The sequence below is a fragment of the Mercenaria mercenaria genome, chromosome 1, assembly GCF_021730395.1.
Source record: "Mercenaria mercenaria strain notata chromosome 1, MADL_Memer_1, whole genome shotgun sequence".
Classification (NCBI taxonomy): Eukaryota; Metazoa; Mollusca; class Bivalvia; order Venerida; family Veneridae; genus Mercenaria; species Mercenaria mercenaria.
In genome coordinates this window covers 113,808,632-113,821,770 of record NC_069361.1, presented here as the reverse complement: position 1 = coordinate 113,821,770, position 13,139 = coordinate 113,808,632, and the positions used below count along the sequence as shown (strand labels likewise).

At 35.6% G+C, this 13,139-nt stretch overlaps 1 protein-coding gene across 1 annotated transcript; it reads left to right on the top strand.

The window, feature by feature from the left end:
* Positions 1 to 1,655: 1,655 nt before the first annotated feature.
* On the top strand, positions 1,656 to 13,103 carry LOC123563755 (uncharacterized). Its single transcript, XM_045356763.2, has 4 exons — positions 1,656 to 3,272; positions 4,034 to 4,139; positions 4,805 to 5,005; positions 10,188 to 13,103. Exons 1-4 carry the CDS (start codon positions 2,309 to 2,311, stop codon positions 12,070 to 12,072), a joined length of 3,156 nt encoding a protein of 1,051 aa, XP_045212698.2. The 5' UTR covers positions 1,656 to 2,308; the 3' UTR covers positions 12,073 to 13,103.
* Positions 13,104 to 13,139: the final 36 nt, after the last annotated feature.

The window sequence follows — 13,139 nt, the reverse complement described above, 5'->3', positions numbered from 1 at the left end:
TCCTGACGCCTGAGTGTCTGTACTTCTTGATGCATGGATTACCGTTTTCATTTAGAATCAAATTTCGATATCTAAGATACGTTTTTAACATCCGGCAGTATGTAAGGAGCTAGGAAAATCGATACAAGGTTTCGTTTCTTTTACACAACGATTATTCACTAAATGATAGGTTCCTAACTTGCTTCTTTGCGGAAATTCTGTGTCATTTTTTATATTCATCTCAGAAAATTAAATGGATCCAATATACAACATAAAAGTCTTCACTTTGCTAGGGTAGATGAAATTCTTTCAAGTGCATTTTTAAACGCTTTGTTGTTTAATATCACTGTATATTTTCTGTTGCGGATATATTCCTTACACGAAAAAGGGAATTATGTAAAAAGTGTTCCGATCTTTCTTCAGGAAATATATAAAGGAAAAGTTTAAAAAAGCATACTTACCGTCGCTTTATGAAACAATATACATAAACCCTATAGAGCTTCTGAGAGACCCTACTTCAAAAACAGTTAAAACCAATAATTTCTTACCTTCTTGGTGCCCATTTACAGTTGGATTTACTAAGGAAATCACGATAAAGTACCTTGCCTTACCCAAGGACTCACCACGGTCGAAGTAACCTTGAATCGAGCCATTGCCTTTACCCCCATTAGAAAAGCGTCTTTACCCTCTCGGTCAATGCAGCTACATATGATACAGTATAGCTGAATGTATATTGGAGTTATGAAACAATGAAGTGAAGCCTTATCGTGGCTGCATATATCCCCAAAACGGATTTTCTTATTTCAATTCTAAGAGTTATAAGCCGATATAGTCGCACAAACAGAGTCACTTTGAATCCTTTTCATTTTACAAGATGGAAAAATTGACGAAAGATTTGCATTTTTGTTTAGGAATCCAAAATTGTTCCTACATACGTATGTTTACAAAACAGTTTTCTCGGTATACTAAAAGAAATGAAAATGGCACTTCATATTATCATAATATAATATTGATCAACAATGGTATAATTTTAATTTAGGACCTGCTAAAATCTGTCAGAGTATTTCATTTTATTACAATCTAACAAAGAAAAATAAAGAAACATATAGCTATATACACGAGATCAAAAGACGATTCATCAGTAAAACAGCAAGATGTTCAATACCAGGAATGATCAATTGTTCAAGCTTTGCCAACATCTACTGTACTGCAAGTATTTCTACTGAATGACATCTTTTAACTATATAAATGTTATGTTGACCATGTAAATTACGGAACTCGTACAGCAAACGATAACATGATATAAAATATAAAGGGGCCCTTTTATATATCATTTTTTTGGTGTATTAGTTTAACAATGATTATACAGCTATTCGAATAAATGTGTGTTTTTTTGTTTGCTTTTTTTTTTTTTTTTTTTTTTGCTGATGAAGCATTTTTTTATCAAATGTTTTATTTACCGTAACGACTGTTGTGTCTGAGTACCTGTTTCAAATGAGTGTATTTATATAAGCCAGTAGGTCAAAGAACATAAGTATTGTGGGATCTTTGAAAAGGATTTAATTACCTTGAATATTGTAATTTAATTTACAGATAGTATATGAACTACATTTAATATCATATTACACAATTTGAATATACTGTCACTCAATGAACACAGGTAGCAGTATCGTAGACCTAAAAAAAAAAACCATCCAACACCATCAAAAAATTTTTTTCTATAATTTACTATTTCCTCTACAAGGTTTTTTTCCTATCTCAGGACGCGGAACATCACTGAGGTGACTTTTGGTTTTTATTTATTCCATCGATTCTGGCGTATAAATTCACCATTACGCAAGCAATATACCATTTAAACAAGTAATCGAATAATATATAAGCTTTGGTATTGAAAGCAATTACTTTTGTGACATTTATAACATATTATTATTTGTTCCACCTTGTTTTCACTTAAACGGTCGCTAAAAATTGTCTCTTGTCCGCCATGTTCTTTTTCCGAAAGGTCGATGACATTCGAAATGTTCCGAGTCAATTTTGTAACGGCGGTTTTCATTGGCTGTAGTAAATGCACTAGATACTGACCCCTGACCTTGTATTTAATTGCGCGTGTAAAATGTAAACAAAGTCACGCCGTTTATTATCCTTTCAACTGAGTGATTTTTCAGTTTATTTAGCGACTTCTGTTACGAATTTCACAAAGAGACAGTTGATATTGAACCTGGTATTTTTTCATAACCCCTGTTTTCTTCCGAAATGTGCGATGATTTATTTTTGGTACCATATATCACTGTATATTGTGCATGTAAACAGTAAAATTTGATCTGCAAAAATGCTAAACAAACTGCAGGAAGAGGCAGTTAATCTGGCGATAACAGGCCACAATCTGTTCATAAATGGGCCAGCAGGTACAGGCAAAACCTATACGATTAAAGAAGTTTATCATCGACTAACTGCGTTGGGTAAATCTGTTGCCATTACCTGCACAACTGGCATAGCATGTACCAACTTTGATAATGCCTGCACCTTACACAGGTGGAGCGGCATTAATGATGGGCGCTACAGTTCTAGTGAAATTGTGAATATACTGTTGTCAAATGAAGGCGCATTGCATCGCATCAGATCAACAGATGTGCTTATAATTGATGAAGTATCTATGTTAAGCAAAAAACTGTTTGAGCAACTTGTATCTATAGTTACTCAGTTAAGAGATGTTAGTAAGTTTTTAGGTGGGCTACAGTTTATTGTTTCTGGAGATTTTTTTCAGCTTTCACCAGTGCCCAATAAAATGTATAATGACAATGGAGAATATTGTTTTTTTAGCCCAACTTTTATGAAACTGCATAAACTAACTTTAGTGGAAGTTGTTCGTCAAACAGATCCAGTCATAATAAGTGCAATTCAAAAAGTGTCAGTTGGGGGAAACATTGACAAGAAAACAATTGATTACATAAAAAGTCTAGAAAGGCCTCTCAAAAATTCACAGGACAGTACAAAGTTGTATTCAACAAATGATTTGGTGAACAGTTATAATAGGTCAAGGATTGAACAACAATCAGGGACATTAAAGGAATATTTGTCAGTGGACACTGGAGAAAGCAAATATCTCCATGAGATGACGGCACCAAAAAAATTATGGCTGAAAGAAAACTGTCCAGTTGTTCTTATAAGAAACCTTTCAGATAAGCTGTTTAATGGACTTCAAGGTTATGTTACTAGCTTTTCTGCAGAGGGACCACAAGTTTACTTTCCAACTCTGAAAAGCACATCCACAATTGGAAAGGTAACTTTTTCAGGTATGATAACCTTTTTTCTGTTACACTCTTAATTGGCTGTACAATGTACAATGTAATATCACATTGTACAATGTAATATCACATATATTACCAGTACACACATAAAACATAATATAATTTTAATAACAATGTAATACAAATGTATCTACAGTAATACATATATATATTTCATATGTAACATTGCATATATTAACTAACAGTACAAAAAATCTACCTTCCTATATTCATTTTTGATAGAAATGCAAATATACTCTTTTCTATCAAATATTAATTAGGAGAGTGAGGGAATGAACTGAAGTTTATCAGGGCTTGTTTTACTGGAGATTGAAGCAGGATCCACAGACATGTAGTGAGCCATGTTAACCATGAGACTGTTGAGCCAAGTAAAATACCATAAATAAAAAGCAGACTAATTGTTCATAATTATTGACAACTCCTGTCTAGTTTTATAAATATTAGTTTAATTCAATATTTAAATGGCTGACTGACATTAGATATTTTGTCAGTGTAGAAGAAACAGAATAATTACCCTTGCTTGTCTTTCCTCTTTTTGCATTGGCAGATCCAGCAGAGAGGGATGGGCCCTATACTTTTATACTTCATAATTTTCAAGTTATATGGTAAATCACAGAAAATCTCACTGAACATGAATGTGTATATCTTGACACCTCCCCCCGCCTTTGGGATCCGCCCTTGTTTTATGCTAAAGAGTTTAATAATATGTGACGTTAAAAGAATGCTGTATTTGATTTTTTTTTCAGTATTCAGCCCAACACAGAACAGGGTGCTAGCCAAAAGGGAACAAGTTCCGTTGTTGTTGGCGTATGCACTAACAGTTCATAAAGCCCAAGGAATGACTTTAGACAGGTTTGTAGTTTTAGAAACTTTTGATATGTTTTTAATGCTTGAAATGGCTTTTACACCTGTCTCCTGGGCAGCCTTGTACATTGTACACAGGGAATATAAACTTGTGTCACATCTGTTGACAGCAGACTTTGTACATGCTATAAAATAGGAAATAGGTGGTAGACTGTTACTTTAAACTTGGAGACCAAATACAATATTATATGAGCCATGCCATGGGAAAACCAACATAGTGGGTGTGTGACCAACATGGATCCAGACCAGCCTGCGCATCCGCGCAGTCTGGTCAGGATCCATGCTGTTCGCTTTCAAAACCTATAGTTAATAGAGAAGCTGTTAGCGAACAGCATGGATCCTGACCAGACTGCGTGGATGCGCATGCTGGTCTGGATCCATGCTGGTCGCAAAGCCACTATGTTGGTTTTCACATGGCATGGCTCATATATTAATACCGTATATACTCACCCATAAGTTGAAAACTCATTTCGAGGACCACTAAATCTTGTAACCTACACTCAGAATAATTAAGTGTTAAATCTTTGTTCAATGTCTGTGTATCCTTATGAGGTCCATGCAGGTCTTTTTAGAACCTACAGTTGAAGCACATTATCATGTGTTTGAAAATGTAAGTTGCTTACCATTGTTTGTTGCTGTTGTTATTTAATCAGGGTTGAAGTAGACTGCCAGCAGATGTTCAGACCAGGGCAACTTGGTGTTGCAATGGGAAGAGTTCGAAGCAGTGATGGATTGCGTGTGATTAATTTTACACCAAAAGTGTGCATTCCTCAACCAGATGAAATCAAGGGCTACTTGACAATGCCATATGTAGAACCTGCTGATGATTTCAACTGTTGTACAAACATATCAGGGTGAGTTGCAATAAACTGTTAGGTAAACTAATAACCTGAATTACATTCTGATAACCTTTAAACGAGTATATTCCTTAGAGCTTGATGAATCTGGCAGTGGGCGTTTAACTCTGGCATTACATGTAGATGTGAATGATAACTGAGGTGATTTTATTGTCATATTACCAGCATTGCTTTTTTGTGACACAAGATTTTGACCTAGAATAATAGAGTTTAAGTTTCTTCTATACTACAAAGCTGTGGGATTTGCATTTGCTCCATTGAATGTAGCCCGATGCTGACAAAAGTGATTTTCAATAATGTCAGAATTTATCATAGCAGGAATAATCCTGGTGTCTTTTCTTAACAACAGTACTTTACAAAGTTCACAAAAACCAATAAGGCAGGACTTAATATCCTCAAGACACTGGCTTGAAAGCAGCATTTTGTTTTTCTCTTTTTCATTTTTAACACAATCCGACCAGTTATCAAACCATTCACTTATTTCTAATAGGTCCTTTAATCTATTGTCATCTGCTGAAAGCACAGGCGACTTGTCCTGAAAGATTGCTATCATCTTGGAAGTTCTTTTCAGTATCTCAATGGCCCCGTCTAAAGCACTAGAGTTTGACAGAGTGCCTCTATAAATCAACATTAAATTTAACATTTCAGAGTTTAACACATCTTCAGCCAACTTATTTCGCATTTTGGATTGTGAGCTTGGAAACAGATGCTCATTTGTTAGCTTGTTGTGAATCTGAAGTGCATTAGACCTGTCCCACTGGAAGGCATTTATCCACATTTGCCACTGTATCATGGAACCATCAGGGAGAGTCAGAAGTCTTGTAGAAGATTTAGTTATTCCACTTTTTAATATGTTATTTCTCACTTTTTTTATAACATGAGAAAGATCCATAATAAACAATAAGCTTGGATCATATAGAGATGGATTTTCACATATCATGGAAGATGGGTTTTTGCCTAGGTTCATGTTCATAAATGTTCTGTTTGTTTGTGCCCCATCGAGACTAACATATCTTGCTGTGAAGCCATACATTTTAAGCCAGCTGACTGCCTCCCAGAAAAGCCTGTGTAAGTCATATGCTTGTACATTTGTCGATACAAAGTGAGCAAATGGAAATCTAAAACCAGATATTCCCAAAAAAATGAACTGTAAAATATGAGTACCAAGTGAATTTTCTTGATGTCCCTTTCTCAGTGTAGCACACATGTTCCCTTCCTCTCCCACATCCTCAAACCCTACTAATTCTATAATGTCCCCATTGTTTGCCACTTCTATATTTTGCTGGATTGCCATCTCATCGATGACAATCCCACCCACCATTGCTTGTTCTGGCAACTCAAGACGTCGTGCTTCTGCATGCATCCACCTGAAATTATAAATGCTTACATTAAGCAAAACAGATTATGAAAATGAAAATGCACTGATTTTTTTTTTGCTGTTATTCAATACTTTTTTGTAATGTTTTTTTTTCTTTTTAAACTTCACAGGCACATTAGTGTTAATGGATAGATGACCTATTCATCTGGGTTCACTAGGTTAAAGGTCATAGTCATCAAACCAACTAGAGATTGATTTTAATAAAAGCATAAGTCTCCCCATACCATTTCTTTTGTATGAAATGCTGAATGGATAAGCATTATCTGGGCAAAGTACAAAGAGGTGACTTGTTAAATTGAAAAGAATTTTTGCAGGCAAAAAATTTTTGCAGTGAAAATTTGTTTTTATGGAAAGTGAATGGGAATGAAACAAAATCAATATAATTGAGCCGTGCCATGAGAAAACCAACATAGTGGGTTTGCGACCAGCATGGATCCAGAACAGCCTGCACATCCGTGCAGTCTGGTCAGGATCCATGCTGTTCGCTTTCAAAGACAATTGTTATTAGAGAAACCATTAGCGACCAGCACGGATCCTGACCAGACTGCGCGGATGCGCAGGCTGGTCTGGATCCATGCTGGTCGCAAACCCACTATGTTGGTTTTCTCATGGCATGGCTCATATCTCCCTGCATATGGAGATACATACTGAATAACATAGTAAAATTAGGAATTTAGCACAGGAGCCTGAAATTCTATTTAGAATGCTCCAAAATGGCTAAATATAAAACTGACCTCAGTTTCATATTTAGCCATTTTGGAGCATTATAGATAGAATTTCAGGCTCCTGTGTATTCAGTTAAATCAGACGCACATAACTAAAGCCCTATTCTCTGATTATAGTAATATAATTACCTGAAAATCTCATCATGAAAGCCAACATTGTGTTTCACTTTGTTTTTGTATGTAAGTAAAAATGAAGGTGATGGCAATACTAGCAGCTTGCTGTTTCTTATTTGCCTGTAAACTACTGGGCTCCTTGTGTAGATTTGTAAACAAGAATTCATGACTTCCTTGCTCCACCGGCGTCCTTTTGGATGAACTCCAACATTGTGGAATTGGCTCAATAATAACTCTATTAGGTTGTCTGGTGCATTCGGAATTAATTGTTTAATATTAGTCTTTGTAATTAAGGATTTCTGTCCTTGATCTTGCTTGCCAGAACTAGTACAGTTTTCTTTATTCGCTTCAGAGGTTTTCAATTTATTTGTCATCCGTTGACATGTGAGGCATGTCTGAGAAACAGCGTTAAATTTCACAACACGTGAACACATTACAGATCTCAGGCGCCTAGAACTAATTCCAGTAGTTTTGTCACTAAATTGTTCAAGAATGTGAAATCTAGTGCAGACAGTATTTGTAATAACAGGTACCCCAATGCATAGTCGGATCTTTTCAACACATTTAAATGTACAAGAAATACCATCCTTTGTGCTAGGAAATGTATTGTCAATTCCAATTGACTGTAAATCCACAGTTTTATTGGCTATGCTAACACTGAAGGTATTATCACAGTTAAGCTGTATTGTTTTTACTACACCATTGCCATTTGATAAATAGTTTGTTTCAAGCTTACAGCACACCGAGTCATTATTCAGCTTTTCAGTTAAACAGTCAGTAGGCAAAGGTTCCATTAATGTTTCTAAATCAAGTGGAAGTTCCCGCTTGAAGCTCAGGTGGTTCAGAGGTTTAATGTTAATGCCATCATATATTGTGGATACAGTCTTATCCTTACACTTAACTTTCCGTCTAGTGACATGAGGGAATAAAACCTGGATTGTTTCTGTGAATTCTCTTAGTGTGCAACAAGGATCCAGCCCCTTATCTTTTGTCTCCAGAGTGTAAGATGTGTAAAGACTATTATTGTTGATGCAGCCACTTAAATCAACTCTGGACATTAACCTGTAAAAAAAAATAAGAACATTTTAAGATATCTTGCCAAAATTTAAAAAACAAATACATGAAACAGGGTTGTTAATCATTACTTGCAAAAATAATGCATTAATTTAGCATCACTTAAGGGAAAAATTGGCATTAAGTTAGCCTTAGCATTACACATAATTTTCAAAATAATGCATTAACCCTTAGCCTGCTGGCGGCAAGTGACTCTGCCTTTGCGACCAGTGCAGACCAAGATCAGCCTGCACATCTGTGCAGTCTGATCATGGTCTGCACTGTTCGCTATTCAGTCAGTAAATTTTCAGTGAACACCCCTTCAAATGATAAATGGCATTGCCCAAATTGAATGAAAGACCAGTCCATTTTAGAAATTTAGCAGGCTAAGGGTTAAATTAGCATTACATAGGGGTGCATTAGCATTATAGAGGCGTTAAAGATAACAATAGATCATGTTTCATATTTTTGTTAATATAACAAATTATGTCAAACTATATTCAACCACTTAATGCCTATTATTTGTAAGCTTGCAGCTGGGCCAGGCTTCAGTATCTATTTTTGTTACAGAAGTTGTGCAAATATTTAAAATAGTGTTTCCCAATTAAATTGCCCATATGAATGTTTACCAAGAAGAAAACAACTTTCATATTTACACTGAACATAATTGGCTATTATACACTTAGACTGGTTCATAAAATTTATAATAGAATATTAATCTATTAGAAACTGCTTTAGCCCTCTACAGACGGTAGGTTTTTGTTGTACAACACTAATTATCTCAAAGATGTACAATTTTGAAATTGTACATTTTTCACATACAGACAGTATTCCATTCCCATATAAATAACAGATATTTAACTAGTAAACATAGTGCATCAAGACTGTACTGAAAAGCATGTAACCATTTATAATAAAAAATAATATTCACCTTTTTATGTCCCATGAATTTGATTACGCATGACACAAATGAGCCACGCCATGAGAAAACCAATATAGTGGCTTTGCGACCAGCATGGATGCAGACCAGCCTGTGCATTCGCGCAGTCTGGTCAGGATCAATGATGTTTGCTTTCAAAGTCTATTGCAATTAGAGAAACCGTTAGCGAACATCATGGACCAGACTGTGCGGATACTGGTCGGAAACGCACTATGTTGGTTTTCTCATGACGCGGCTCAAATCATTTAACTTTTCAGTGTCATCCTTCTTCCATTATGCTTCTATTTACAACAAAAAACCTACCGTCTGTAGAGGGCTTTACCAGTACAAATAACAGTGTTTTTTTTCTCCAGTGATTGAGAAAATAATGCCCCAGTAATGCTAAGCATTAGCGTTAGCATTACCAACCTTGGCATTAAATTAGCATTATTTTTAATGCTAAACTTGTGGCATTAATCATTACTTAGTTGAGTTACTACTAATTTATTTTAGCTTGATTGTGAAGAAAGCTTGAAGCTTATTGAGTCGCTTTCAAGTCAACTTCCTGGAAAACTAGTACTGGTGTCTTATGAGAAGTTATGCTTGTGACCCAAGTGGGATTTGAACCAGCAACTTCTGGATTGAGCGGCCGACACCTTATCCCCTACATCACCGCACTCCTTACTTGGCATTATTGAAAAAATAATATGCATTAGCATTAGCGTTACCACAACACTGACAAGAAATGGCAAAAAGCCTACCGTAATTACTCGGCCATAAGTCGAAATATCATTTGAAAGGTTTGTTAAATATTATAAATTTATATGTGCTTTTTATGTAAAATCCATGGCAAATTTAAAAATAAAAAAATAAAATAATAAATGTAGCTGAAAAGAGTAGTCGACTTATGGCCGAGTATTTACCGTAATAACCTAATCAATGAGTGATGTGAAACATATTAAAGAAATATGTGTTACTGACATATTTCAGACATCCTGATGAGACAGTTGAGACATTCTGGTTTGGTGATGAAATGGAGTATGATGTGCCAGTAACTGAGGAGGATTTGGAAGATGATTTCAATGATGTAATTGCATCTCTGAATTTTGTTGATGCTGATGAACAGCAGCAACTGCCTGAGGGCTTTGAGATTGAGAACATTCTTAAAGAATGTCTCACAGAAATACCAGTGACCGCAGTCCAAGAACAGGTCAATTTCATTACAAGAGACCTTTTATCAAACAATTTGCGGTACTGTAAAACATTTTGTTTGACACTGTTTGAAGCAATATCAAATATTATGAATGACCTAGAAGCTACACCAGGTACTGAAATTAAAGCAGATAAGTTAACAGGGATTTACACTGAAATTCACAAATATCAGCTCGGTGACAGTTATAGAGTTTCATGTTTACTCATGTTTGAAAAGTACCCCAATTTTTCAGGAGCTCATTCATACATATGTACAAAATTAACTGATGGTGTGAGGAAATTTCTTTTACATGAAAAAACAAAGCTATATGGGGACAAGGACAAACAAATTCATGAAAGAGTCATAACTGATGCATCAAAAGCCAGGATAAGGTATGTGGCTGGGTACTGTGTAAGCACATTAAATAAGCACTACACTGCAAGTTACAGGTCGAACATGTTTTCTTCAAGTGCTACCGGCCAACAGAATTACTTTGATTCAAAAGAGAAGATTTCAATTTTGAACTCAATGAAGGAAGAGGAGCAATATTTGAAAATGTTTTCCAGTGATAAAGATTCTTTGGCAGATATTGACAGAAGGCAGTATATGACAAGGGGACTAGTTAATGTGTCAGATGAGATGTTTGAATTTTCCTTGAAATTGTGCAGTAAATGCTTAGAATTGCTAGTTAACAAAAATTTGAATGTTCATGGTCAGTTTATTTTTAGATATTGCCATGACAGACTTCTGAAGTCTGAACAATTATTAGCAGATTTTGTCAGTGTTGTAACAAAGAATTTGTTAACAGATGATTTGGGGACTGTTCTTGATTGTGAAGATGAAATATTAGTAAGGGAAGTTCTCCGTTCAACAGTGAACAAAGTTCATAATATCCACTCAGTATTCAGTGATCTCACTAACAAGTTTTTAATGGTAATGTTCAACCAGTTCAGAAAAGATTTATTGCACTCCTTCTCTGTAGCCAAGACCATGGCACATAGAAAACAAATTATGATAAGACAGCAAAAACAGCAAACCACTGAAAAGTCTCTATCTTTCAAGAAAATAGTGGAGGATAAAACTGAAAGGAAGGAAATGTCACATTCACTTCTCAGAGGATTGATAATGAGTAATGTGAATGTTTTAGAACAGATGAAAAGGAAAGAGATTGAAAAACTTGGAAAAGCATATGGGATAAGTGGTAAGCAAAATACCAAGAAATCTGCCCTCATTGAAATTGTCAAAAAGGCCATAACTGACTCCAGTCATATGCCACACTTCCAAGTATTTGAAGAAGTGCCATCAACTTCACAGAAAACTTCATCAAAGAAAGATTCCTCTTCTGACCCTCAGCAGTCAACATCTCCTGCTGTAGAATGCATCTCAGAGGAGCCACAACCATCAACTTCATCAGCTGAACTCTTCTTACCAGATGAAGGTCTTGGGCCTTTAACACCATCAGTATCCCACCCAGTTCAATCGCCTTCACAAGAAAGTGTTTCATCCTCAGATGATGATGTATGTGGTCATTGTCAAAAGATGGGTAAAGGAGGAATTCAGTGGATTCAGTGCAGTGCATGTTTAGTGTGGTACCACAGGAATTGTGCAGGGCTTCGTTCCAAGAAACAGTGGGATAAATACCAAGATGAAAGTGTTGATTTCTATTGCAAACAGTGTATATAAATGCATACAAATGAAAGCATTTTGCTGCTTTCATCAAATATTTGTGCCTTAGACTCAGTTTTCACAATGTCTGTTTGATATCTTGAAGTTAGCAGTACAGTAGTCAGTTGTAGGATGGTGTTTTTTTTTAGGTCTACGATACTGCTACCTGTGGTTTCCACAGGGGGAAGAACACATTATTGAATAGTAAACACATTATTGAATAGTGAACGTCATTATCGAAAGTGCTTACAGTACTTTGATACCGTGGCCATATAACTTTTAATAAACTTTTATTATTCACAAAGATCATTATTTACCAAGTAACAAGTGCCATTTTAAAGTATTTTTGATTGAGTTTCAGAAGGCTGTGTGCTTTATTCTTCCGATTCTTCTAATTTGGCAAAGGTATCGAAAAAACTGCGCCTTGTAAAAGGTTTTTGAATCTGCCGCCATTGTAAACATGTAATGGTTCCCACTTACCGTACTTGAACGCCAACTAGAAGTCGGGCACCATGACAGTGTACATGCTCAGCCAATGAAAACATTTGACACAAAATAATATTTCGATACGTCATTCGGTTCTCATTCGGAACATCGGAAACAATCATGGCGAACTGCATGCACAAATAATGAGACTGGAATAATATTTCTGAGTGAAGCATATACATGCAATTAACTTACCAGTTTTCTTCCACGTAATATTAATTATTTACTATTGACCTTTGATAGTTGCGCTTCTGAATGTTCCGACACTGACAGAAACTCTACATATCATCAGATATGTGTTTATTTTACTCGCTCGCCAGTCACCTCAGTGATGTCCCCGCGCACTGACTTTATATTTTATGGTATAATTCGTAAATAAACAGACCAAACTTGATGGGAAATTGCAGATTTGTTATTTTACCGGTATATTTTACGATAAAAATAACTTCATATAGATGTCGCAGGGCATTTGTTGATTGTGACCCATTGAAAAATCGACCCTGAGATAGGAAAAAAACCTTGTAGAGGAAATAGTAAATTATAGAAAAAAATTTTTTGATGGTGTTGGATGGTTTTTTTTTTTAGGTCTACGATACTGC

Bases quoted from the DNA above. Each gene is read 5' to 3' on its own strand.
- LOC123563755 (XM_045356763.2), top strand. From the start codon at position 2,309: ATGCTAAACAAACTGCAGGAAGAGGCAGTTAATCTGGCGATAACAGGC. The intron at 4,140-4,804 runs GTTTGTAGTTTT...TTATTTAATCAG, and splicing joins CAAGGAATGACTTTAGACAG to GGTTGAAGTAGACTGCCAGC. The intron at 5,006-10,187 runs GTGAGTTGCAAT...GACATATTTCAG, and splicing joins TGTTGTACAAACATATCAGG to ACATCCTGATGAGACAGTTG.